Source organism: Setaria italica, chromosome I, assembly GCF_000263155.2.
Source record: "Setaria italica strain Yugu1 chromosome I, Setaria_italica_v2.0, whole genome shotgun sequence".
Classification (NCBI taxonomy): Eukaryota; Viridiplantae; Streptophyta; class Magnoliopsida; order Poales; family Poaceae; genus Setaria; species Setaria italica.
The window spans coordinates 34,949,848-34,976,415 of NC_028450.1; the positions used below are offsets into that span (position 1 = coordinate 34,949,848).

General features: G+C 48.1%; 4 protein-coding genes and 1 pseudogene across 5 annotated transcripts; 3 read left to right on the forward strand and 2 right to left on the reverse strand.

Annotated features, from left to right (window-relative positions):
• Window positions 1-516: 516 nt before the first annotated feature.
• LOC101775726 (phosphatidylinositol glycan anchor biosynthesis class U protein) lies at window positions 517-5,068 on the reverse strand. Of its 2 annotated transcripts, XM_004953435.4 has the most exons (14): window positions 4,792-5,068; window positions 4,642-4,689; window positions 4,256-4,316; window positions 4,105-4,137; window positions 3,781-3,905; window positions 3,146-3,280; window positions 2,842-2,918; window positions 2,492-2,736; window positions 2,140-2,196; window positions 1,891-2,059; window positions 1,711-1,768; window positions 1,553-1,638; window positions 1,393-1,449; window positions 517-923 (listed from the first exon to the last, which is right to left on the reverse strand). In XM_004953435.4, the coding sequence occupies exons 1-14, from the start codon at window positions 5,051-5,053 to the stop codon at window positions 849-851; spliced, it is 1,488 nt and encodes a 495-aa protein (XP_004953492.2). In that variant the 5' UTR covers window positions 5,054-5,068; the 3' UTR covers window positions 517-848. The 2 variants fall into 2 exon arrangements, with proteins under 2 accessions (XP_004953492.2, XP_012703273.2); XM_012847819.3 differs by lacking the exons at window positions 4,105-4,137; window positions 4,256-4,316 and having other exon boundaries at window positions 3,781-3,885.
• Window positions 5,069-5,094: 26 nt separating this feature from the next.
• On the forward strand, window positions 5,095-6,043 carry LOC101776526 (annotated as a pseudogene).
• A 1,234-nt stretch (window positions 6,044-7,277) lies between these two features.
• On the forward strand, window positions 7,278-11,795 carry LOC101776937 (probable purine permease 11). Its single transcript, XM_004953437.4, has 3 exons — window positions 7,278-7,571; window positions 8,420-11,150; window positions 11,231-11,795. The coding sequence occupies exons 1-2, from the start codon at window positions 7,487-7,489 to the stop codon at window positions 9,484-9,486; spliced, it is 1,152 nt and encodes a 383-aa protein (XP_004953494.1). The 5' UTR covers window positions 7,278-7,486; the 3' UTR covers window positions 9,487-11,150; window positions 11,231-11,795.
• A 6,745-nt stretch (window positions 11,796-18,540) lies between these two features.
• Window positions 18,541-20,339, reverse strand: LOC101777341 (serine/arginine repetitive matrix protein 1). The gene has a single exon (XM_004953438.2). The coding sequence runs from the start codon at window positions 19,779-19,781 to the stop codon at window positions 18,897-18,899; it is 885 nt and encodes a 294-aa protein (XP_004953495.1). The 5' UTR covers window positions 19,782-20,339; the 3' UTR covers window positions 18,541-18,896.
• Window positions 20,340-24,102: 3,763 nt separating this feature from the next.
• Window positions 24,103-26,047, forward strand: LOC101768599 (glutathione S-transferase T3-like). Its single transcript, XM_012845535.2, has 3 exons — window positions 24,103-24,362; window positions 24,872-25,885; window positions 26,029-26,047. Exons 1-3 carry the CDS (start codon window positions 24,103-24,105, stop codon window positions 26,045-26,047), a joined length of 1,293 nt encoding a protein of 430 aa, XP_012700989.2.
• The last annotated feature ends 521 nt before the right edge of the window (window positions 26,048-26,568 follow it).

Here is a 26,568-nt window from a genome sequence, read left to right on the forward strand (position 1 = left end):
ATCTGAATAATAAAGTGCAGAGATAATTTAGTCTCAAACGATGAAATGCTCAACCTCAGAATGGGGATGAACATGACAATGATTGTTTCTTCTGAGTTCTGATCAACAACAATTTCCTGTGCTTTGCCTGAAGATGGGAGTAGTGGGAGTGCAAGCAGTGTCAATAGTATTCAGTCACAAACAAATCATTGTTTCATGTTCACAGCCTACGAAACAATGTACTGAACAGTATCGGCAGGACACGAGCAACTGACACAGATTTTGTTGGTCTGACCATTAATCGAGATTCGAATTCCAGTACAGTTACTGGTACTCTGGTAGCAGCAGCAGCAGCCAGCATTAATGGAGACAAACGGTAAAGCCAAAGACTTCTCTGCAAATTCGTAGAAGGATTCAATCTCCACAGTAGAACAGCACTGGAGAGCAGACGTGTGTTGCCGTGCACAACAAACTTCAAGAGAATGGAGAGAGACTCGACAACATCACGTCTGGGGACCTTGCAGTGAAAAACTGAGGTATCCAAAGGCAAGAGCATGCTACGGGTAATTTTCATCTTAATCTGGCAAACAGACAGTACATATTGTACATGTGCTCAATTCAACCATGCTGGATGATTGACATCACAGGATCCACATCGGAGCTTGGCACTGACTACAATTAGTCTGAGGGACTGAGGGAGAACCCTTTCGTGTTCCTTAGTCTTTGACTCTTGTGGTCCTTATATTGTACAAAAGTGGTGGTGTACAATACAATATGATACACAGAATGCGAACCTACTACAAACTTCAGGATGACGAGCCGTCTGTGTTCAGGAGCACCACAAGGAAAATTGCAGCTGAGGGGCCAAGTTAACTCGTCACAAGTAGTCTTAGCTTTCTGTCGTGCTTTATCATTGAACCTACACTCTCTACAACCAACACAGTCTGCAAAATTGGCAAACAGCAATTTAGGACCTAGATATAGAAAGGAACAGGTATATGGCTTTGGTAAGTCTGAAAAACCGCTATCTTAGAACTGATTGGCACTCAATATTAGAATTCCAAAAACTGCCAGAAACCAGCAGGTTACCATACAAGAAACTGAAACCAAAGCACAAGCATCTCAATTAACACACGCACAAGCATCTCAAATCACTTCTATAAAAATAGATGTGCGTTTTTTAGGGCAAGCCATAAGTTTCCCACATTGGATTTTAAAAGATACCCAAATTTAAAATTGGTTTTCAAGCCAGACCAATTTATGGGTTAAGGTTTCAAGCCCCAAAACAATATATAATATCATGCTAAGAAGTCCAGATATGTTAAAAGGGGAGGGGACTATATCTTAGCTTAAGGGCAATGCAATGGCCAGCATGGTCACTAAGGAACAAATCTATAGAGGGGTATTAGTTACCTGAAGGCAAGTATAAGCCAAACCGGTGGCAAAGTAGAAATTTGCATTACCAGTGCCCTGAAAATAACATTGTGTTACTGATGATGATATGGTAAGCACAACTTTGCACTACCAGTGCCTTAGAATTGACATGTTAAGCAAGAGAGATAGAGAGACAAACCCTCCAGATCCACAGATTGTGCATGACAGGGCTAAGGAGAGATACTCCAATATATCCGAAAAACAAGAAGAAGGTGAACTGCATCTCTGCAAGATGTGAAGGTAAAGAATGAACTCTATAGTAATCATTAAAAAATTCTGTAGCGAAATTTTAGCTACCTGCTAATTCATTGGCAAATAGGCCCAGAAGACCTAGATACAGAGCTGAATCTCCAGCCTTTACAAATCACAAGATACATATCAATGGATTTAGAAGAACTGGAGTACAAAAATATAAAAAGGACCCAAGGCACTAAATTTATTACAAATATCATATAAAATAACAAAAAGCATACTCACAGAGGGATAGGATTTCAACATAGCGATAATTGCTGTGTAAACAAACGCAAGAAAGCACGGACGGTGCTTCAAACGAATGGCCAATGGCAAGACCATGAAAATAATGTTCATATTGAAGACTATAAGAAAGAAACTTCTGAAGAAGTCAAAAACTTCAGCAAAGAAGTACCTGCATTAATTCCCAAATGCATGAGATGAATCGAAATATGCTTACTGATAATCACACACCATCTTGTTATCAACACTCACCACAAAACACCAATATTAGGCGATAGGTCCTTCACAGTAAGAATAAATCCATAGGTCCTGCATAACCACAGCACAGTAGGTAATTTAGTAACAAATGAAAACCGGTCAATAGGAAACAAAAAGAAACCTTTTACAAGATGAAGCTCATAACCGAAGTTGACATAGTATCTTGATAACTCCTAATTTGGCAAAGTAACAGTACCAGGATGCAACAGTATGCTAATATCTGAGATAGAACCACAAAGCAAAAGTCCTGATCACTCCATTCTTAGACAAACTAGTGAATGCTTTCAGATGAATTATATGACTACAGAAGAAACACATATCAATGAAGAAGAACTAAGCATCTTACTTTCCAAACATCTCATTCAGGCCACCAACTTTCTTCAGAATTATGCTGCTCAACAACAACACATAGCAAGACCAGATGAATAGCCAAAATATGAAGTGAACTACTGTCATCCATGAGAAATGTTGAACTTCCAGGCTAGTTCGTTTATCATATTCTGACATGTCACTTTTACTGGCACTTGAGCTTTTTAGAAGAAATACTTTTGATGGGGGAGCATCTGGACCATACCCCAACAAAAGAATGACCTGCCAAAAAGTTAAGAAGCCAACAAATGCAGTTAAGTGGCATATATGATAAAAGTAATTGAACTAAAAAAAGAATAAATGGAAATTTGCAGTTGTGGCACGAACCGGTACAATTAGAATTGCAGGATAAAGTGAGAGGTGTGTGGCTAAAACATATCCAAAGGCAGCAAGAGGAGCCAGACCTACAAAGTTACAAAGATGTTTAAGTATCAAACGTGGGATTTCAGGTTAATCCAACAGCAATGTCTGAACTTCTGTGTGAATGATGCTAATTGATGCCAAAATGAAAGATCTTATCAACGTACCATGTTCAATTTTAAATGGAAATCATAACAAAATGAATGGTTAAAATTTGGGTTACAGTTTCCATATTAAAAAAAAGGGCAACACCAAATTGAGTTGCTCTTACGTGAACAGGCTCCATAGATCATTATCACGACCATTAAATTCTCAATTGGTGATGTACATGAACCCACACAAGTGACTATTGCCCAAGGGTTCCACAAATATATGAGAGAGGCGATACCTCCTGCACATACATTAGCTGCAAGAAAAGTATAAATAAGAATAATAAGTAGCAGCATAGCAGATAGTAAGCAACCACAAGCTGAAAGGATTAGACTATTAAGTATTAAAAGCTTGGATTTCTTTTGATGCCCATTTCTAGCTTATCAACAGTAATTAGCAGTATCCAGCAAGCAAAGGTCTATTCCCCTTTAATTCAATGAGACAAATCCATGGGTTCTATATTCTTTCTGCACAAAAAAGAGTAAGATGAATTCTCTGTCTTCCAGGAAACATCAAAATTTGGAAACCACTGTCTTTTTGGGGGAAAATCTTATATTTTTTCAGTTTTGCAGTTTGTAAATTGCAAGTATCAAAATCATATTGATATTGTAGGGGACATTGAGTGGCAAATAGGTACGACAGTGGTGCAACTGATATGACACACCGTGCAAGCAAAGGACAGTATTTGATAAAGCATATTCCAAGAGGAGAGACAGAATTAAGGAAAACAACATAACCTTAACTGATATGACACACCTGAATTATTTACTGCTTTTGTGAGGTCAAGTGACTTCAAACTTATGTTCCGCGACATTTGGAGTCTACGCCCAGTAGCTCGAATAAGCATGGCAGCTAGAAAATCTACAGCCACAAAAATCAAACTGTGCCGTGGATTGATGAGTGATATAAATTACATGATTGCTAACTGAACTGAAAAACAGGGAAGACATTGGGGGTTTTAATTTTTATTTGTTCTGAACAATTACATGCTAATACAATATAAGGACATAAGGAACAGTGCCTACAATAAAAGAATTATTAAAAAAGTGAATCTTTGAGAAACATAGATTAGTTATTTACCTGCAATAAACATGAGCATGCTTGCCACCAGATCTGTAATGCCATGGAACATCAGGATGTTTACATTTCAAGTGTCGATTGATAAGCCAACGAATGCTGTAAAGGTATAGCAAGTGTAATGTATATGATTAAATAACAAGGGGTCAATTACCTGGTCCTAGTTAATGGGCCAAGAACAGTCAGCAGCAAAGGGGAACCGTGATACATAGATCCTGAAAGAAAAATAAATCCACAAGAAAATTGTCCTTCCAGTTCACACTACAACAATAAACACTAAAAATAACCCAGTTGAAAAATAATGAGTGTAATTGACAAAACGATGTGATGACATCACGCACATCTGGTAATAAGCAAGCATAATGAGCAACACTCTGCTATTTCATTTTTCCCGGTAATAGATGCTATGCTACTTCATCATTTATTATCAAATACACAATGCGCTAATTCATTCACTATAGACAAGAAACACAGTTCAGAATCTAATGCTTAATCCATCCACTAGCGTGTATATCCAGTAACACCATTCATCACACATACCGGAGTAGGGCGACATGGACGCTTGCTTCAGCCAGTAGCCTTCCGCCACTGCAATACACAGAGGAGGTATACAGGAAGTCCAATTACGGCGATGTCAGACAACGGACGCGGGAAGGCTAGGAGGAGGTTGGGGAGTGAGGAGGCGCTTACGGCGGCGTAGGGAAGTGAGCGGGGTAGAGACCTCGGGGCGGGAGGCGAGGTGGAGGTCTCCGCCGAAAAGGACCAGGACGAGGCGGAACCCAACGGCCGCAGCGACCATCGGCCAGTAGAACCGGGTCGCCATCTCCGCCGCCGGCGCCGCAACTCCGATCTGAGCGAGGAGCCGGAGCAGTTTGTGGCAGTGGGCCTGCTTTGCTTGCAGTTTCGGCTGATCAAGAATTTCGTAGACTGGACCCGGCCCAAATAAGCCCATTTCATAATCACTTCAGGCCCAAATCAGTTTTAAGTGCCTAGTTTCCAGTCTTTCATGGTTTTCAACTAACGTAGCTTGAACAAATTCTTCAAACATTTCGTATCAACAAAATTTTTCGAATGCTTCGGGAGGAAAAAAAACAAAATTCTTCGAATATTCTACACTCTGAAGCCATCTGCAGTTGCACTACTTTTAGCCACGAGCCGGCCACCAACACCAAGGCAGCACCAACCAACTGCTGTCTACTATCGCCATCAAATACTCTCAAAACCTCACGACCAGAAGCCATACCTACCGGAGCTAACTAGCAAAGCAAAACCATCGAGGCCACACCATGAAGCTGCTCTCCTCCGTGCTGTTCCTCTTGCTCGTCGTGCCTACGTGCAAGTCATCCACGCTGGAAGACGCGTGCAGGTCCTTCGCCGCCGGCCACCCCTCCATCGGCTACGACTACTGCATCAGAGTCTTCCAAGCCGACAAGGCGAGCGTCGCGGCGGCCGACGCGCGCGGCCTGGGACGCGAGGAGGCGGGACCGGCTCGCCGTGTGCGCCGAGGTGTACTCGGACGCCGTGGATCAGCTCGCCCAGGCGGAGGAGGACCTCGCCCGCGGCGAGGGCGCCGACGACGCCGTCACGCAGCTCAGCGCGGCGGTGGACGCGCCCGCGACGTGCGAGGATGCGTTCGGCGAGGCCGACGACACGTCGCCGCTGGCCGCGGAGGACGCCGAGTTCAAGAATCTGGCAACCGTCGCTCTCGCCGTCGCGGCGTCACTGACACCGCGGCCACCATCGACGCCGATCGAGGACAAGGATTAGCGATTGACGCGCATGTACCATACGTGTTCAGTAATAAGCATAAGAATAATGCAGGTATTTGGATGAGAGAGTATATGTACTACTAGAATATGTTTTTGAGTTCTTGTTCTGGTAACCTAGTTTCCCTTGTTCCATTTTTTTCCGCGAACGTGTCCAAGCACGGTTTCCCTTGTTCTATGGAGTTTGGTTTGCGTAGTGCCGTGCATGCAATTCAAGCGATATGGGGTGGTGTAGTGGGATAGTGGCATGTGGAATCTGCGTCGCGCCTTTTTCTGGTCTTTGAACGTGGATTGTTAGCTGTGCGGGACACTCGAGCCTTGAGTGGAAGCAACGCGTGCTGCCGGCTTCACGCTGCAGTGCACTTTTGCCTTTGGGCCTCTCTTCTTTCACTTATGGCATGTGAGCAGTGGTGATCATGGCCGTATGGGCAAAACAGTTGTTGGTAGTAGCCAGCAGCAGGCTGATCGGATGCCAAAATTGTTTGGATCGGGTACGGTAGTTCGTAAAGAAGAAAGAATCACACGGCGCATCAGAAGAATTTATAGGTTCACGGTGTGTTGCACTGTTTATATCGTGCGTGATACCAGGTACCAAAATACTACGCTATGTCATACAATTTTGTCCTTTTTTTGACAGGGCAAACAATTTCGTGGATCAGTTCTGAAGCAGGCCCAAAAGGCAACTGGGCTGGGCCAATTACGAAGGAAGGCCACGAGCTGTTTTCTCTCAGGGCCTTCTTTTGCCCACGAGCTGGCCGATGGATGATCCAAGCCTGAAAAAAGCAGGCCGATGATACAAGCCGAAGCCCACGAGCTGAACGGTGTGGAGAGAGGCTTCTTTTCCGCCGCTGTTTCCTCTCTCTCGGCGAGGCTCTCGCTTCCGGAATCAAAATGCTGTGCGCTGCCTGGCTCGTAGAGAGACGGGGAGAGGGCGAACCGGCGAAGTCAGAGTTGGTGGACGCGCGAACAACTTGCGGCCAGGAGCTGCGGGCATCCGACGCAGAAAAATCTCGCGGCCACGTAGGCACCACCGGCATCGCTAGTCCGCCCGCGGAATCTCATTCCTGTGCCCGATCACCACACGGCAACAGCAGTAGCATCCATCCTGCTCCCGTTTCACGCTATCTTCTCGGCACCGTCTACGTCTACAGCCGCAGTCCGTATCGTGCGATAGTAGCGGCGCACAGTATCCTCATCTAGTCATCTCATCATCGCGTAATCGTTTCGGTGTCGGGTCAACTCAGGCGGCGTACTACCGATACGTGACCAAACCGTTCGGGTGGGGTCCCGTCCGAAAAGAAAAAAATGATGGCGATTTGGGATCCGGAGCAGGCGAATGGGCGATCGCGCAAGTCCTTGGTCGCAGCCTCGCGGGACAGCGACGGCGAGAGGCCAGCGGGAAGGGTCCAAAAAGCCGGGTGTTCCACGGACCACGGGAGGGAAGGATGTGCCCCGCTTTTCCAACCCCCCGTGCGGCGCTCCCACGCCGAGTCGCTGACCACTGCCTCTTCCTCTCGTCCTCCCCTCGTCCCGCGCCATCTCGTCTCCTCTTCGTCCTCACTCGTCGCGTCCTCCGCTAGCCCAGCCCACTCGCATCGGATCGCGCGCGGGGTCACGGCATGGCCGGCGACGACGGCAGCAGCGGAGGCGCGGGCGTGGGAGGAGGCGGCAGCAGGGAAGATGAGGTCCAGATACAGATCACGGGTCAGTCCTCCGCTCGTCTCTCTCTGCTAGAACTTTCGCTTTGTTGGGTTATCGTTGTGCGGAGTGACGAGAATAGCGCAGATATTGGATTCGCTTCCTCGGTGCGTGGCTGTGTGCATAGCGGATTGATATCTTCTTCGTTCTGTTGCCCTGTTGGGTTTCCGGTGGCACGTCGTTGGCCCGGGTTCAAGTTCACGAAGTGTTCGATGAATTGCCTGCTGGGGGTACGTCAGCCTGTTGGCTCGATGGATTTTAGCTAGCAGTTGGGATTGTTTTTTTTTTATCATCCTTCCTTTTCAGTGTGCACGCCCATGATTGCCTTGCCACTGCTGCATATTCTGGTGATGTGCGCACGTCCGTTTTCAGTTATTTGTTTCGAATTCCCTGTACAATGAACCGGCCGTTTAGAGCATGTGTTAAATCGGTTGTATGCAGGAGCGGGTTCAGTCGATTAATTAGAACACCAGATATTTGCAGCTTTCCAAAAATAAGTGTTGCAAATCTTACTTTTAGTTACTATAATCAGCCCTGTTTTATTCTTTTCTTCTTTGGGGATAATGCGAGTTTGGTTCAGAATAGCCCTGATGGTTTTCGGCAACACCGTGAGCTGTAAGAAAGAAGTCATAAAGGTATCGTGGACGAATTTCTTACAGTAGATTTGGTGCACTATGGGATTAAGTCCCATTCGTCAGGACAGCAGAGTTCGGTTGGTTAGGTTGATCAGGCATACTTAGTTCATAAGGAAAGATAATGTACTGTTTTATTTGGTGATGTCCTGTTAGCATCAGTTCTTGGCATTTGCAGTTTGACATAACCTCTTGACAATGCCTTCCACCTGTTATTTGCAGGATCATCCAAACCTGAAACTTCTTCTGCTAACGAAACAGCTCCTCAGAACTCTCCTACCAAGCATTGGCATTGGTGGTTGATGGTAGCCCTAAACATTTTCTTCCTCATTGCTGGTCAGACAGCATCAACACTCCTTGGGAGGTTCTACTACAATCAAGGTGGAAATAGCAAGTGGATGTCCACATTTGTCCAAACTGCTGGCTTTCCTGTGCTATTCATCGCCCTATACCTGTTCCGTTCAAAATCTACACAAACAACCACCGCTAGCCCTGAGACTTCTGTCACCAAAATTACCCTGATATATATTGCCTTGGGGCTCATCATTGCTGCAGATGACTTGATGTATTCCTATGGCCTGTTGTACCTTCCTGTATCAACATATTCGCTCATATGTGCTAGTCAGCTGGCCTTCAATGCTGTCTTCTCATATTTCCTCAATGCCCAAAAGTTCACTGCATTGATTTTCAACTCTGTAATCCTCCTTACCTTTTCTGCCGCACTTCTTGGAGTTGATGAAGATTCTCAGGGTACTAATGGTTTATCGCATGGGAGATACATATTGGGTTTCATGTTGACGCTAGGAGCATCGGCCACATACTCACTGATTCTGTCTTTAATGCAAGTTACATTTGAGAAGGTTATTAAGAGGGAAACTTTCTCAGTCGTGCTGAACATGCAGATATATACAGCATTAGTGGCAACAATAGCTTCTCTTATTGGGTTATTCGCAAGTGGTGAATGGAAGACTTTAAAGGGGGAGATGCATGCCTTCAGCTCAGGGAGGTTGTCCTATGTGATGACACTTCTGTGGACTGCTATATCTTGGCAGATAGCTTCTGTTGGAGTGGTTGGTTTGATCTTTGTGGTGTCATCCCTCTTTTCAAATGTGATAAGCACACTAGCTCTACCCATCATTCCAGTTTTTGCTGTGATTTTCTTCCACGACAAGATGGATGGAGTGAAGATTATTGCTATGTTGTTGGCCATCTGGGGATTTATTTCATATGGCTACCAGATATATGTTAATGACAAGAAAGCTAGGAAGACTTCGGTTAGTGTGGAGTAGAATTCCTAAGTGCTTGTTACATTGTTCTTTGTGCTTCTGCCAATGTAAGTTGTTGGCATTGAGCAAGGTACTAGTTATTGTAGCCAAAAGAAAGCTTTTTTAAGAATCTCATGATCACAATTCTTAGGTATGTGCCTCTATTAGTTTATTGTCCTATGTATGGTTGTATCATCCCGAAAAATAAGATGATAATATTTTCAGAGGCATATGCTCTCTAAGTTTCTCATCGTCTCTTAAATACTTGCTTGACTTGATTGTTCTTGTTGCACTTACCAAACCACTGCGATATTGTGGTGCTATTGGTTCAACTCAATTTAGTATTTCGTGGTGGTGGATGCTGGGTACTGTTTATACTACTACCCTTTTGTGAGGGGACTCTGGGTAATGTTGATCTGATACTTGTCGTAGTTTGGGTGGGAAGTTGCTAATGCATGTTGTCAGTTAAGAACTTTAGTACCACTTTGACTTGCATTTTTTATTTAAAACTCTTGCCTCATGTGATGTAGAATGAAGCCCTTGTGCTGCTTGATCTGAAAACTCATAGGTTGTCATTACTTTGAAACTTTTGACCATAGAAGAATCTGAAAACTCATAGGTTGTCATTACTTTGAAACTTTTGACCATGGAAGAACCCATTGAAGAAATTCCTATCCAACATTTGTTTCCTAGAGCCCTTTAAAGCACAGGCTGAAATATAAGATATGTTTCCCAGCACTCTAACAAAAACCCTCTCCATAAATTTCGAGTTTCCCCTTGTGTGGGTGTCTGGGTGAGGCCTTGGGGATGTTTTCTCAGTCATGCAGCGAGAAAATTCTTCTGCTGTTAATACCAGGGGTGTTCTTTCCCCAGGACCGAGTTTTAAATTTTGAGTTTTATGTTTTGAAATGAATCATGATTCGACCATTGTGTATTGAAACCTTGAAGGCAGTCTGGCCGAGTATGGATAGCATTTGTCACTTCAAGATCTGCATGCTGAGGAAGCAGGCTCATGAATCCTTGTGAACATGTCTGAATCGACATTGTAGCAGGATCCTAAAGATGTGTAGTTAACAGTGTCAATCTCTGTGTATGAATAAGCTAATGATTTTGAATAATTGGATTTGTCAGGCCTGAAAATGGTAGTATAAGCTAGTAGTTTACTAATATTTTGCTCACTGGTGAATGGTGATGTAACAATTCTGCTTCAGAAAGGGTGTTTCAATTTAGTGCATTCAACGGTTTGGTATAAATTACTGTTGAATCTTACTCAGAGAATCGTTCATCGTTTCTCAGTTATTGCTACATCTACTGAAGCCTGACTGAGCTATATTGTTTTCACCTGAATTTATATGCACCCAACTTGAATTTTACCACTTTAGATATCCTAAGGAGATATAATCTGCAATCGGTGAACCTGAACTATCGTATTGTCATGGCATATTGGACATGTTTTGGTCATGAGAATTCTGCTGCCTGCATGAGTAGGCTGATCATACCTTAGCAGTGGACCTTGATCAGAAGTACCATATTCACGCGTACCCTTAAGTTGATTTTATACGTCCTAGAAAACGTTTTCCAGGAGTTTGCATTTTGGATGAAGTGCCAAAATATACGTAAGCATATGAAATATTGGGGACTTGGTATTTTTGAATCCAATGCAATAAGTCTTCAGTCTATCTCGGGAAGTAAGTATTACCTTGCAGAATTTCTAATTACTTTACTTATTATTAGTAGAATATTATAAATGTAGTACATGACACTGCAGGCTGACTGGCTGAGCAACCATGTTGCTGTAACGAAGGAAATCGAGGCCACGAAGATGAATGACGGTCGTTTCTTCTCGAAGAATGACGTCCGCAACAATTTCGCTCAGAAAGTCAGAATCGGTGAGGCAGCGCCTCTTGGCTGGCTGAACTGTGATTCAGCAACGAAGGGGTGGTAGGAAGTATTCACTTGGCTGCGTCAATGTATGCTTCGTTTGTGCATTTCAATACCTCAGATTTTGCAGAAAAATGCCCCTACGATCCTATCACCTCAGATGCACTCGTGATGAACACAATTCTGTTGCCAGCGATGCGCTGTTCATGTTGGTAAATATGTGATGAGATGGCTGGGTTGAATCGATTTTCGACTCTCGTGGATGTCTGGGGAATCCTCCATTAACATCAGTTTCTTTTGATGACAAATCCACCAGACAGTCAGAAGACTTCTGTTGTCAGACAAAACTATTACTACCTGCATAAAATAAATAAGTGCATTTCTGATTATGCACCTGTACAAAATACCTATTCAGGTACAATCCAGAAATACAATTATTTTGGTACAGTGTATACATGTGAGCTTCAGGCTCCAGCCGTTCCGTTGTAGAGAAGCTCCTGCCGGTTCAGGATTGCTGAGGATGCACGTTGAGCAGTTTTTGGCCTGCCATTCTGTACTCCTACCAGACCTCCCTTAGCCCTCCTCCAATGATACGAGCTAGTACCCTTCCAATGATCTGACTCTTCTTAGCAAATAGCTCATAATATGAATAACCATACACGTCATTCCCACGTAATCTTGAAGTGACTGTACGAGATTATCTTTTGATCAAGAGATAACTCTTCTCTCCCCTATTAAAAAATGAGAAAATATTCTATAAGATAGCTCATATGTACTATTGGAGTAGGTCTTACTCTGCACTCACTCCCTGATCTCATACGTCATCCCCACGTAATCTTGAAGTGCTTGTATGAGATATCTCTTGATCAAGAGATAACTTTGCTCTCCCTTATTAAAAAATAAGAAAATATTCTATGAGCTAGCTCATATGTAACCATTGGTGCAGACCTTACTCTGCACTCACTCCTAGCAATGTTTTTAAGTTGTCCCACTAATCGCGATTAGTTGTGATTAGTCGCCCTCGCCGTTATCGCTCAACTCATACCAATAAAGACCACCGATCCGACTTGACCGACTAGAAAGCTAGTCATCCGACTAATCATCGACTAACCGCGATTAGTCGTCCGATTAGGCTGAGGACGACTAGGTTTGAGGGAGAGAAATTTGCAAGCATGAAAAACACATGGGCTTAAATTGTTTTGGGCTGGCATTGGGGCCATTAGATTTGAGATATACACCTCCACAATAAGATGATAAGATCCAAGAGCGTGGGACTAGGAGCTGCTAGTGGATATTTCACAAATCAAAACTCACCAGTAAGTTACCACCTACCAAGTAAGTTACCACCTAACCATCAAAATTATCATGATCATAACTTTACACTATATACTATATAGTATATTGGTCTCAATATATATAGGACGACTAGACTACCGACTAGCCTAGACTAATCGGGCTGATTGACGACTAATCATGATTAGTCATCTTATTGGTACCCTTACGATTAGGTTCGATTATACGATTTGAAAACATTGCTCTCTAATCCCTTTGAAGTACACATTGCTCCCTAGTCCCTATGAAGTACTCCCTTGTAGATCGTTTCAGTTTTAGATGTATAGTTTTTGCTATGAAACTATCTATGAATCTAGGAAACTAGGCAACTTAAAATAACATACAATTTAAAATGGTGGAACTAACCAATGAACTAATTGCGCTCCAGATTGACACGTGGCAGATCAGCGCCCTTTGACTGGCTTGACCACTTCGGTCGTGGTCCGGGCCCTGCGTCAGTTACAAGCTACCACTCCAGGAAAGTACACATGATTAGCTATGGGACGGAGCCACAGTACCACGGATGGTCCTGAACGAGCGGCACTTCATTTAATCGCCTTCCGTTCCGTTGTGAACGCAGTTACGAGCCATCGGCTTCACCTCCGCTGGCGTTGACAGTTGACACACACGCACCAACTCCGGCCAGGACAGGCGCTTCCATCCATCCGCGTGTGAGAGAAAACATTCCTCTCAACCCAGACGTGGATCCGAAAAGCCGAAAAGGAGAGGTGCGTGCACGACAGCACGAAGCAGCCATGGCCTTCAAGCTCAATCCTCCAACCCCCGGACAGCACAGTCACCGCCGGATCAAACTGTTCACGGAGCCCGAGACCTGAACAGAAAGTTTGTTGCGATGAAGCACTCACTCCTGCCGCTGCTGTTCCGCTACTAATTTATCTTGGCAGCAAAGGAAAAACAGCACGAAAAGGAGCTGCGGCGACCAGACTGCTCTCATGTCACGCATCCGCCGCCGACCCGACAGGAGTCGCCACCGCAACTAGGCGCGACGCCACCTGGCGCGCCCGATCCCACCACCACCGGAGAAAGGCAAAAGGCGCGACGGGAGGAGGATCGGAGGAGATCGGAGATTGTTGTGCGCGCGCTACGGCTCTGTCGCTGCAGGCCGCAGCGACGGCACACGCGCCGCGGTCGGTCAACCACACCGCACTAGCGCTCGCGCGCGACGGATCGATCTGGGGCCTAAGCCGCGAGTGCCCGGGCGCCCGACGAGTCCTCGCCGTCATCATCACAATGGCGCCTCCACCCCACCCACCACTAGTGCGCGCGGGCGTGTGTGCCGCCTCGTCGCCGGCCGTTCACGTCCGCCGGCGTCCCCGCGAAAACTACCGGCATTAAGCGTGATCTCGAAGGGAGGCGAAAGTGTCCCGGCTCGAGTGGCAGACTGGCAACCTCCAGCCAGGCCCCGATCGACGCAGGGTGCGCGGCATGATTGCGTGCTCCACGTACGGTGGAGTTTTTGTTTCGACCGGATAGATAGAATTACCGATCGATCCACCTCTCATGGGGATCAAAAAAAAAAAAAAACAGACCGCCCGCATCGCCCCTGCTCGCGCAACTCGGGCAACTCGGGCGGCGACTGCCCGCCCCTGCTGCCACCACCCCCTTCCTCCCTTCCCTTCCCTCGCCGCCGCTGGAGGGGTTTGCCGGAATCCCGCACGGGCCCCTAGGACGGCGGTGGCGGGGTCTTCCAGCCCAGGTTCGCGGTGGCGCCGGTCCCGGACGGGGAAACGGGCGGCCATGGCGGATCCGCTAGACATGGGCGATGGCGACGGCTCAGGAAGGCGGATCTGGTGCCGTGGAGGCCGGATCCGGCAACGACAGCGGCGGTCTCGGGTGAGCGGCCCAGTAGATGAGCGAGCGGATGAGGCAGATGCGGCCGTCGTGGAAAGTGCTGAAGGTGATGGCCAGGTTGACATGGCCGCCGGAGATGTTGAGGGTGCAGGTGACGGCGACGGTGAGTGCGAGGGCGTGTGCGAGCGCCACCGCCACCAGCTCGCCGCTCGTGCCCCTCCCAAAGGCCACTCGTGGCCGCATAAAGAGAGCCCACGGGTGAGGCGAGGCGTGGTGAGGCGGAGCACCACGGCTGCGTCCCCCGGGTCGGCGTCGTTGGCGACGACCCGCAGCATGGGGAGCACGGGCGCCGCGTGGGCGGCAAGCGCGGCGCGGGAGCGGCCGAGGGCAAGGGGGTCGGTCGAGTGTGGGAACTAGAGCTCTGGGAGGCACGCATAGAGGCGGCTCCAGCAGCGGGAGAGGACGCTGGTCCACGCAGCGGCTGCGGCGGACAGGAGGCGATGGAGGATGAAGAGGAGCACATCGTCGGGGAGCGCGTTGAGAAGATCCTCGTCGGCCCAGCGCGGGGCGAGCGATGGCCAGGGCGTGAGGCGAAGAGGCCGTGCAATGGAGGTCGTGCGATGAGGCCGGCATGGTAGAAGTAAGGTGGCGGAAACAAGGCAGCCTGGCAAAGAGGCCGTGCAATGCGGGATGGAGGCGCCAGGACGCGAGCGCGCCGGCCCGGTGGAGGAGGAGGCGCGGCGGCCTGGCAGAGGCCGTGGTGCCCATGGAGGACAGTGGCGCGGAGGTGGCGCTAGCGCGGAGGATAGCGGTGCGGAGGAGGCGCTGCGCGGAGGCTGCGGGCGGGGCGGCGCAGGGCGACGAGGATGACTGCCAGCGAGCGAGCGGAGGTGGAGGTACGACGGCATGGTACGAGGAGGCACGGCGGCGACGTTGCCTTGGATGGGCTGCCGTGACCGTGGTCCGGGAGTGCCGTGCGCGTGCAGCGACGGGTTGGGATGCTCTGGGCAAAAGCCCTTGCCAGCGTTCTTACTGGTGGAGATTACGACGGCACCCTCGGGCGTTGTTCTCCCCTTTGGGGGTGTCATGTCTGAGCTACAACTCTGCTGCACGGGGTCCTCTGGATGAAAACCCTGTCCGGATCCTGGATGAGCGACAGCAGCGCTATTAGCGTCGTGCCCTCCTTAGAGGCGTCATCTCTAGAGACCCATCTCGATTTTGGCATTGCTGGTTCGTTGGTCATGGGCGGTCGCAGGTAGTGGCAATAATTCCGCCGTGTGGCAAGCTGGACGGGTGTTATCGAGGCCGAGCAGAGACGATCGCAGTTATGATAGCGGCCAAGGGTTATCGCATGGTTGTCGATCTTAGCTGCTTGCAGCGGACCGCGATGGCTAGCGTTGCTTGGCAACGGTCAATGCGGCGTGGGATTGCGTCGAAGGACGGCGCTTGCAGCAATGGCATCGTGGGACAACTAGGCTTGCAGCGGACCGCGGTGGGTTGCACAGCTTGGCTGGGCCACCCGGTGCGGTATATCGTCGGAAGATGGCGCAAGTGATTTCTCTGGCTTGCTAACATGGAGGCGGAGGCTTTTGCGCGGGTGAAGCAACGAGGCGAAGTTGACCTACGGTGGTGGCCGGGCTGATCGAGGGAGATCTTGTGGAGCGGGGCAACATTGCTCACCACTCTGACGACGACAAAAAAAATGAATCTGTGACATGGAGTACTATGATGGGCGTGATGAGGCCCCACGCGTGGTGTTTCTTCGTGGCGACGAGAGCGAGGTGGAGTCCAACAGCGGATGTGGCGAGACCCCAGCGCGTTGTGTTATCGTGGTGGCGACTGCGAGGTAGCCTGCGAGAGGTCTGAATTCGGTGGTATCACTCTGTCAGGTGGAGTGTGGTGTTGCAGCGGTACTACAGCGGAGGGTTCTGCATGGCGATGACCTTCTTGGTGCGGTGCAGTTTGCATCTATCAGTTCCCTGTCGATGTAGGGCCACGCTTGAAGATTTCGACGAATACATGAGCAGGAATATTGGTGGGTGCCGCCATGGCAAGTGGAGTGGTGAGGCCGCGTTGACGTCCCAATCCAACCGATCGGGTGTGGCTGTTTTGAATCGAGTGGTTACTCGCATTGACGTCCCAATCCAACCGGATGAGCCTGTTTTGTTTTTCTTTCCTTTTCTTTTTCATGTCGTATAGCCCCAAGGATGTAGTTTTATATTTTTTTCTACAAACACGCACTATCCTTGGCCGATTCATAAAAAAACAAGTCAGTAAGAGGGTGTTTGGATACAAGTGCTAAACTTTAGGAGTATCACATCGGATGTTCGGATACTAATTAGAAGGACTAAACATGAGCTAATTATAAAACTAATTGCAGAATCCCTATACTAATTCGCAAGACGAATCTATTGAGCCTAATTAATCCATAATTAGCACATGTTTACTGTAGCAGCACATTGTCAAATCATGAACTAATTAGGTTTAATAGATTCGTCTCGCAAATTAGACTCCATCTGTGCAATGAGTTTTGTAAATAGTCTATGTTTAATATTCCTAATTAGTATCAAACATCCGATGTGACGGGTAATAAACTTTAGGAGGTGTATCCAAACACCCCCTGGGTCCTGGTCTTTTTGGATGCTTCAGGTTCACTCTGGGTATGATATCCCGACCAAACGATCTGAGCTTCGATGTAACGGCACATAGATGAGGTTCAAAAGGTACGCGTGGGGCGTGGCCGGCACATGTGTGCTGAATCGCTGATCGAGCCGGTGGACTTTGCTGGGGACAACTTATCCAGGTTGACTTTTGTATTTTTACCCGACCAGACCAGGCAGGTTGACTTTTGCAGCAGCCCACTGGCGCGCTAATCCCCAACGTGTTGCATGATTAGGCGTCAGGACACCTACGAGTACTACGTAGAATTCCTAGATCTCAGCGTCCCATGGGAAGACGCAAAACGAGTTGAAACCAAGGAGCTCTCTAGGATAAAAAGCTTACTCTATCTTTTGCTTTCTGTCTAGGATAACAATAACATGTATGGCATTTCAAACACGGATCGATAGAAAACTACAAAGCGAGCTCAAAAAAGTCCAACTTTTTCCCTCTAATAAACTACGCTTAATAGTTCAGCTTACGCAGGGGGCGAGCTACATCTCCCAAGAACATGCCAAAACCGACAGTTTCTTATATTGGGTCTGGGTGCACTGGTGGTAGCAGCTATCTGTGAGCTGTGATAACCGATAACCCCATTGTTTACTACTGGTGATTTGATACGGTGATGGCACATTGGCAGCAGGAGCAGGTTAACAAAAGAATGCCTCGATCCAAGCAGGGTGCAGACACGGCACGAGGCGCCACTAATGTGTACGTTCACACATCATCATCAGCCAGTCACTCACGCCTAATACCCACACGAATACAGCACCGTCATCATGGCATGTTTCACATCGTGGGCAGCCCGGAAGTCACTAAGAGAGGCCCTAATGCGAGGAGAATCATGTCCAAATCCCCCGAATTGATGTCTGACATTAGTGAATTAAGTGTGTACATACTGAGTACCTCCTGTGTTGAAGAAGACGTAGCACTTTGTGACCACGGTCTATTTCCTTTCCTCCTCGTGTGTGTCACCGTACAAAAATTCTGAAAGAACAGAGAGCCAGCCAATAGAGGTCAGCTGACTCGAATACGCACAAACAACACAAAGGGGTTGGGATCATTGAATAGGTTGGTTTGGTGTACCAGCAAAAGAGTAATGAAGGGACTGGGCAGCCATCCACCATCAATATGCTGCCTGCCTCTCCATGTGAATCCTCTGACCAAATGGAATTGAATTGAAATATAGAATTGATGTTTGTATCATGCACCTCTCTCGTCTCATATTCATAGGCTATAGAATAGAATAGGATCAGATTCAGAACTCCTTCATTCACACACAAGACGATCAAGAACCTTCTTTTTTACCAATCTCCAGCTCTGTACGAATACTCTCCCTTTCGCTATCTCCAGCATTTAATTCTGTACATAGGATCTGTTCCTGTACCATAGACATCATTAAGTCTAATCTTTGTTAATAAATCCAAGCATGATCGAAAAGCTTGGATTAGAGGAGGCCCATTTTGCAACAAAGAAAAGGATTAGACAGCTAGCTGTACAAACATGAACAAGTACTTTCATACAAGCAGCTCGTTACATTGCCACATAATGTTGGGCCGACAAGCAGTAGTAACCTACGCAGCAGTATATGTCAACGGAGTGGTTTGGAGTTTGGACTTTGGTTGTGCCCAATCTTACAGACTCTTCTTCACAGATGGACAAAATGTAAATCCAAAAAAGGAAGAGAAAAGCTAAAAATTGGACTAGTAATCCGGATTAGGTGGCGAAATCATAGGATGGAAATGGAAAGATCACCGGAACCGGCCGCCGTCGGCAAGCTTTCTGGAGCGGCAGCGCGTAACGGAGGCCGCGGACGAGAGGTTGTGGAGCGGCGACGGCCGGAGCTCGCAGGAGAAGGCGGCGGGGTCCGGCGGCTGGACGCCCCGGTGGCGGCGCCCCGGGCTGGGCCGCACGAGCGGGCTGAGGCAGACGGCGAAGCCCGACGGCAAGCTGTTGGTCTGGCGGCGCCGGCACGGGGTCTTCCGCATCGGGGACGGGGAAGGCCGCCACGGCGGATCCGCGTTGGGCGAGCTGCTCTCATCGCCGCTCCCGTGGCTGTCTCGCTCCGGCGAGAGCCCCCGGTTGCTGACCACGCGGCAGGAGCGCCTGGGCGGGGCCGACGGCGGCGAGGAGGAGGCGGCGGCCGGCGCCTGCTTCTTGCGGCGGCGCGGTATGATCCCGGCGAACCAAGAATATTTCTTGCGCTCCTTGGCGACGCCCCCCTGATGCTTGTCCTCCTCCGACCTGTGGTGGTGGCCGAAGAGCATGGCGAGCACGGAGAACTTGCCGGCGCGCCGCTTCTCGTACTCATAGGCTATGTCGCCCTCCTCGAGCGCGCCGCCGCCGCCGCCGCCGTAGGCGGGCCCCACCTGCGGCGTCCGGAAGAAGAGCAGGCTCGGGTGGTTCCTGAGCGCGCCGCCCCCGCCCGCCGCGGCGTCCGACTTCCTGCGGGACACGTACGGCGACACCGACCTAGGGAACGCCGCGGGCTCGGGCTCGGGCGCGGGAGGAGCCTGCGCGGGCGAGGGGGGCGAGGAGGCGCCGTTGCGCTCCGCCGCGAGCGCGAGCAGGCGGTCGCGGAGGCACGTGGCGCAGACGCCGCCGCCGGCCTGGTACGTGTGCTGCTTGCACCTCATGCCCGTCCCGTCACGCGTCTTGTCATCTCATGTCGCCGCCGGAGCCCCGCGCTCCCTCGGCGATTGGTGGGGTGGGTGGATTGACGAGGAGAGGCGGGGACGACGCGGCTGCGATGCGAAGCGAAGCGGAATTTCCGACGGCGCGGGACGCCACCTGCCTTCCTTGCTTTGTTTTGTTTTGGGTTCCCTTTCCGGGCTGGGAGGGATGGCTTAAATTTGGGTGGGTTTTGTTTAAGCTGGCAACGCGGCAGCTGTTGTTGCAGGTGTGCGTGCGCGGGCGCGTGCGCTTGGGCGGATGCGATGCGAGGGGAGCAACGAGAGAGAAGAGAAGGATCTTTTCGCTTCGGAAGTTGCGGTTCCCGGTTTAAATAAGGTGCGGATGGAAGAAGCAGGTGGACGGGGGCACGGCGCGGAGGAGATGAGATGGATGATGGCTTGATGAGGTGCCGGCAGCCGGCACGGGGAGAGAGGGCTTGGGGTTGGGGGCGACCGAGCGATGCTGTGCTTGGCGGCTCGAAGGCATTGGCAATTTGGGGTTTCTTTCGGTTGTGGCTTTGGACCTGTGGTGGTGTTGGGTGAGCCGACGAGACCTTATGATTTCGTGACTGGACGGTGGACGGTGGTAGTAGATTGACACTGATTTGGCGTTGCCTGGGCCTGGATTGGATCGGTTTGGGTCAAATTTTCCGTTCGCCTTGGACTCGGATGGGCCCCGTTCGTTCCTGGTTCGTGCTTTGCAGACTTGCAGTGCTGTGGCCACTGGTCTCGTGTCGTCTCGTGTCAACGTGGTGGGTTTGGATTCTAGTAGTAGCGTCTGGCGTGCCACATCTGATAGAAAAAGGTGCGTTTTGGAATTTGGCACGTTTGCCCTTTTCGTGCATGCTCGTAAGTAGGTGCGAAATCTAAAGATGGCCATGCCTAAAAACAGTATAGTAGTACATGACAGAAAAACAGCGACGGAATAAGCTGGCCAGAAATGGAGCAAGTGTCTTGCTGGTTTTCCACGGCCCCGTGCAGCGATCGGTCCCAATTCAGAAAATTGTCCATCAGGGTCATCCTGGGAGGACCTGGTCATCAGGGTCATCAAGGGCTGGGCTCGTTTATTAGGGCCAGATGACTGACCCCACGATCATGTTGGATCTTTCGCCGACGACGCGGGGAGACGACCACGTGCGCATTTCGCCATTTTGGCACCATGTATGTACGGAGTAGTAGTGATACTCCAACGCTTCTTCCTCACTGAGATATTCACGAGCTAGTACCAGGATTCTCTGGTTTCAGCCGCGCCACGGAGGAGTTGTCGCATGCCCAACTGCATTTCGACCCCGACCTCAACTTAATCCGCAGTAGGCACAATAAAGTCGATGATGTGCGACGCGTCGCACCGCACGGACCTCGCGATCGCGTCATGTACCGGATCTCCAGAAGCTAGTGTTCCATTCCATCCACAGAGCCGTGCTCGTGCGCGCGGTTGCACGCATACGGGCGTACAAACACCTTGCATTTTCTCCATGGATTTGGTTCGCGAGTACAGCGGACTCTTCAGTCTCAAGGCTCAGCCCAGTGCGAGCGAGCGAGCGACGGATCGCGACCCTGGTTTCGTCGTTCAGCCGGTTGTCGTTTGTTCTTCTAGAAAAACCGGGGTTGCTGGTCCTGGTCGGAAGATGTGGAGAAAGGCGAAGCGGGAGGCGGTGTGTTGTGTATGTGTCGATCGTGCACGAGGCGTGCATGGGGGGGGTGCCCTTGGTCCTCTGGGTTGGGTGAGCCGATCGACGAGACCTCGTGATGAGTGGGTACGGTGGTCGTAGATTGGGCGTCGGCTTCGCCCGGATCGTATTGGGTCAAATTCCCTTGGCCTCCGACTTGAATGGTCCCTATTTGCAGTTTTGCTTGGAGTGGTGTGGCACTGTGGCGGCTGCGGTGGCCAGGCCGACGCCCAAGAGGAGAGAGTAGCAGTAGATCGCGGATCCGCCCATAGTTAGTTAAAGTTTGAGTTATTTATCTATCCTGCCCCTCATTTTCACTTTAGAAACTTTTTCTGAGAAAGGTGGAGGAGCAATTTGATCTTTATCGGTTTAGCTGAGTTTAGCTAAACTTTAGTTGGGTCCTGTTTGGACCATAGCAACTAAATTTAGTCAGCTAAAATTTACCTAGTGGATCCAAACAGCACCTAAATGTGGTGTACGGTAGCGTACACCTCCCTTCAATTAACTTCATGGATCAGGATTGTTTTGGTTTTTTGAATATTGACATGATTATTACTATACCGTGATATTATTTTCAAAATAAATCTCGCTGCATCATTTTGAAAATCTCAACCAAAGTACTCCCAAATATATTGATACTCGATGGCCAAAAGATTATCTCTGTCGAATGTAGAGAGCACGAGCGAGCAAATATAAGTCTCATTGATGTAATTTTTTCGAACACGGACCTTTTCTTACCCTTTCATTCATGAATGCATGTAAACACGAACATGGCTGTTAGGACATATTGGTTGCTACTTAAGATTCAAACATTTCAATCTTTGACCAATACTTAATCTAACATGCATACAACCATACAAAGTTAATATTATTGGATTCGTATTTGAAAAAAAATCGCATAATGTCAATTTTATGATTATATACAACTATAATAGTCAAGAGTGTGAGGTTGGATTTGTATTTGAAAAAAAAATCATATAATGTCAATTTTATGAAAATATACAACTGTAATAGTCAGAGTGTGAGGTTGGAGATCGCAATAGATCAAATCACGCCTTATATTTTGGTGGAGGGAGTACTTCTCAAGTACAAACGCAATGAAGATTCTTAGATATAGACATATAGTGCTATAGTGCTTAGGCAAGCGAATGGTTCCTTTCATGTCTTATGCACCAACTGTTTACGAGAAGGATATACACAATGTTTAAGGTCTGCTCGAGGTGTCCTAACATGATAGTTAAATATATTTAAGCACTACTAATTTTTATACAGGTGTTTAACAATGTGACAATGATGTATCTAAATTCTAAAGCACCATGCACTGTACGTGCCTTTGTGCCACTGCCACCCTACATTCGAGATTGCAAGTCACTGTTACGCCTCGCTACTTTCCATCCCCACATATAGCGACGAGAATAGTTTTTTTTTCACCCTTTAGAAAAGGTCCAAATCTAGAAATATTATCCATTAGGATCAGCCGTACTATTTTTCACAAAAAGAAAAGGATCAGCCGTACTAAAGCTCTGGTTCATTGTTCGCTGTTATTCAGTGCCACTTATATTTGCATATACTAGTCATGTAGTCATACTCATCACGAGCTCTTTTAGGGCCAGACGACGGCCCCACGATCATGTTTGATCTTTCGCCGATGAGGCGGGCACGTGCGTATTTTAATATCATACATACAACAACATTTCCAAGCTTTTTCGTCACCGAGATATCCATGCAGGATTCCCTGGTTTCTGCACCACAGAACAGTCGCTCGCCGAACTGAATTGACCACTGCGGCTGGAGAAAAAGCTCCCGGCTGCACGCCCGGCCCAGGGTCCGTTGTACGAGTGAAGCAGACGCACAGCTGCAACGGCACAACGCACGGAGCTCGATCGCGTCATGCAACTCGTTCTCCAGAACAGAAAGCTAGCAGCTCCATTCACGGAAGCCGTATGTATCCGTGCGCAGTTGCTGGCGTAGTGCTTGCTCGTGCACCTGCGGTTTCCCCCGTGTCAGTGTGCGAGACGGGTGCAGCGCAGCGATAGTCTCTCTGAAGATATGGAAAGCCAACGGCTTATACCTGTAGTACTTCATTTTCTTCTAGAAAACCGGGACTGCCGAGTCGCTTGATGGAGAAAGCGAGAGCTAATATAAGGGCACGTACAACGGGGCTGTAAGCCTGTCTCCGTAGCCTCCGAAATGCAAAAAACCCCCGCCGCTCAGCAGTAAAGGAGGAAAGAGAAGATGAGTGTCGCCTCACCACGCGACGGCCCGAGCTCGTGCTCCCAGGCCAAGACGCCGGCTCGCCGCGCGTTGTACGGAGGCGTCGCCTCGCGGATCCAGCTGCGCGCGCGAGAGAGAGGTGAAGATTGCCGCCAAAATCCCCAATATATGTCTCAGCTTCATCCTTCTCCGCCTCCACCATTCTTCCTCGCCCATCTCCACCGATCTCTGCTGCACTGCCTCGTCGTCGACTGTCTCCGCCGTCCTCGCTGCCGTTGCCTGTCTGTCGTCGTTCTGTGCTGCCCAGCCACCGTCCGATGTCAAAGGAGGCGGCACCGGCTTCGAAGAGGAAGGCTACGGCGGCGGAGAATACCAGGACGTCCGCCGCTCCGACGGCGGCGATGGGGAGCAGGCTTCCCCGTGGAACCGGCTTGGCGGCAGCATTCATGGGGCGTGCAAGCAGCTTGGCAGCAGCACCCAACTCATCCAACTCGGCGGCGGCCCTCTTCCCTGCTGGTCGCGGATTTGGCTCCACCGGATGGGGATTTCCAACATCTGGTGGCTCTCCTTCCTCCAATAGATTCCCAATCCCTCCTTCCCCATGTCCAGTATGGTGGGAAGCACCTGGAGTTGGTACTCCATCGAATTGGGATCCAACAAGGTAAAACACTAAACTCTATCTGTAAATTAACCCATGTGTGCTCTGAATGTTTGTTCTTCCAGTAGAATCTTTTGCTCTGATTGAATGTCTGCTCTGTATATTACTTTCTATTTGTCAGCGGCAATGCTTAAACTATAGGACTACTCCAAATGCTAATTTCATATCTTGAATTTGTGGTGTTAAACTGCTATCAGGTGCTGTTAAATTAGCTCTTTTTTGGTGTGAACCACTCAGTTTGTGCTCAGTTTGGTGTGAACCACTCAGTTTGTGCTCTGAATTTGGTTCTGAACACATAACAAAAGTGATATGTTATATACCACACTTTGTAGTGATTCCCTATAGGATTACAGAATGTGATCTGTTATAAGAAACTGAGATGCATATTGGTAGTGCTAAAATTATTAGGACTATCTGATTAGGTGCATTCAGAATGCATAAGTTGATGGTACTCCAATTTTTGCACATGATGGCACTATTAATTTCTGATGTGTGTTATTTTTTTACTTAAGGGACAAAGAGACACACCCACCTGGTGGATTTATGAGTTATTTTCCTAACCAGCTGCATAACTTTCATTTGGTTGGAGCAACAATGAGTACAACAGTTTCAAACCACAATGCTGAAAGTTCACCAATAGATTTGGAAAATTTATCTGATCACCAGCATGATGGAGTTGATAGTGACAGTGAAAATGTAAGAACTGAAAAGCGGATCTTATGGACAATAGATGAGGATGAAAAATTGATGAGCTCTTGGGTTGAAAATTCTACGGACTCTACACAAGGAGCTGATAGGGGTGGCAACCAGTATTGGGGTGAGGTTGTTGATTCGTACAACAAGAGTATCCCGTTAAATAGGAAAAGAAATGCCAAGCAATGCAAGGATCGATGGCACAAGATCAATAAGTGGACTGACCTTTTTGAATGTGCTTACTTGAAGGCTCAAAGAGTATTTGCAAGTGGTTATTCTGAGGATATGTGGTATGATGCAGCCCAAACCTTTTATGTGGAGGACAACAAAAAGCTTAAGCTAGGACCCTTCACGCTAAAAAAGGTTTGGAAAGCTTGCCGAGGAGAGCCGAAGTGGAAGACATACAATGAAGAGTTGAAGAAGGCACGTAAAAGGAAGGCACACCAGCTTGATCAAGGAGAGGATACAAATGATGAAAGTTCAGATGAAATGCCAAAGAGACCAATAGGGCAGAAAGCAGCAAAAAAGGCTTCTCTTGCTGCAAAAGGTAAATCAAAGGAACTAGGTGAAGATGGTATATCAAAAGAGTCAGCAATTGATGTGGATGGACTTGATAAGTTGAGCAAAATACAAGAAAATGTTGCTGCAAATCGCATGAAGGCGTTAGAGATTCAACAGAAATTGTCTGCTGAGAAGCTTGAAAGCTCTAGGATGGCTCACCTTACTGCTCAGGAGAACAGAGAGGCAAAGAAACTTGAGAAAGAATCCAAGATGATGGAGGCCTACACTACTCTCATCTCTAGAGATACAAGTGCAATGTCTGATGAAGAAAAGTCTGAACATATTGCTACCATTAAGTGTTTTAGAGAGAGGCTATTTCCTAGTAGTACTTAATTTTGGTATGTATAGCTGCAGTGTACTGTATACTCAATTTATTATTACCAGCTATAATTTGATTGTGTGTTTGTGATTGCAGGGACTATGAAGACATTTGAGATGAATTTTTCTATAAGATTGGCTTTTTCCAGTGTAGTACTATCTGGACTGTTCAGTTATCTAGTGTGTGAACTTGTGAGTTAAATTGCTATCAGTTTTTCAGTTTATGAACTTGTAAGTTAAAGTGCTATCTCGATGAGAAAAATGCTATCTGGACTTGTAAGTTTTTCAGTGTATGAACTTATAAGTTAATTGCTATCTGGACTGTTCAGTTTTTCGTCAACCATATGTAATCTGGAAGCATCAATTTGTGTTTGTCTAGTGTGAACAGATGGCCGTTTTCATGTTCAGTTGTGCATGTCAGTTTCAGCATGTGCCTGTTCAGTTTGTGCGTGCACCAGTTCATCTGTGTGTGTGCCTGTTCAGCTATGCGTGTGACTGTTCAGTTTGTGCGTGTGACTGTTGAGTCTGTGCCTCTTTGCTTTCCTGATTGGTGTATAAAATGTTTGCGAGTGGTAGAGACTTTTTCCATTCCATTTTCATCCAGCATAGTATACTCTTTCCTATGGACTCTCCTTCG

Coding starts and splice junctions, on each gene's coding strand:
- LOC101775726 (XM_004953435.4), bottom strand. CDS start 5,053: ATGGGCTTATTTGGGCCGGGTCCAGTCTACGAAATTCTTGATCAGCCG. Junction 2,060..2,139: donor CCTAATATTGGTGTTTTGTG/GTGAGTGTTGAT, acceptor GAATTAATGCAG/GTACTTCTTTGCTGAAGTTT. Junction 1,450..1,552: donor ACAATCTGTGGATCTGGAGG/GTTTGTCTCTCT, acceptor TGTTATTTTCAG/GGCACTGGTAATGCAAATTT.
- LOC101776937 (XM_004953437.4), top strand. CDS start 7,487: ATGGCCGGCGACGACGGCAGCAGCGGAGGCGCGGGCGTGGGAGGAGGC. Junction 7,572..8,419: donor GGTCCAGATACAGATCACGG/GTCAGTCCTCCG, acceptor TGTTATTTGCAG/GATCATCCAAACCTGAAACT.
- LOC101777341 (XM_004953438.2), bottom strand. CDS start 19,781: ATGAGGTGCAAGCAGCACACGTACCAGGCCGGCGGCGGCGTCTGCGCC.
- LOC101768599 (XM_012845535.2), top strand. CDS start 24,103: ATGGGGAGCAGGCTTCCCCGTGGAACCGGCTTGGCGGCAGCATTCATG. Junction 24,363..24,871: donor TCGAATTGGGATCCAACAAG/GTAAAACACTAA, acceptor TTTTTACTTAAG/GGACAAAGAGACACACCCAC.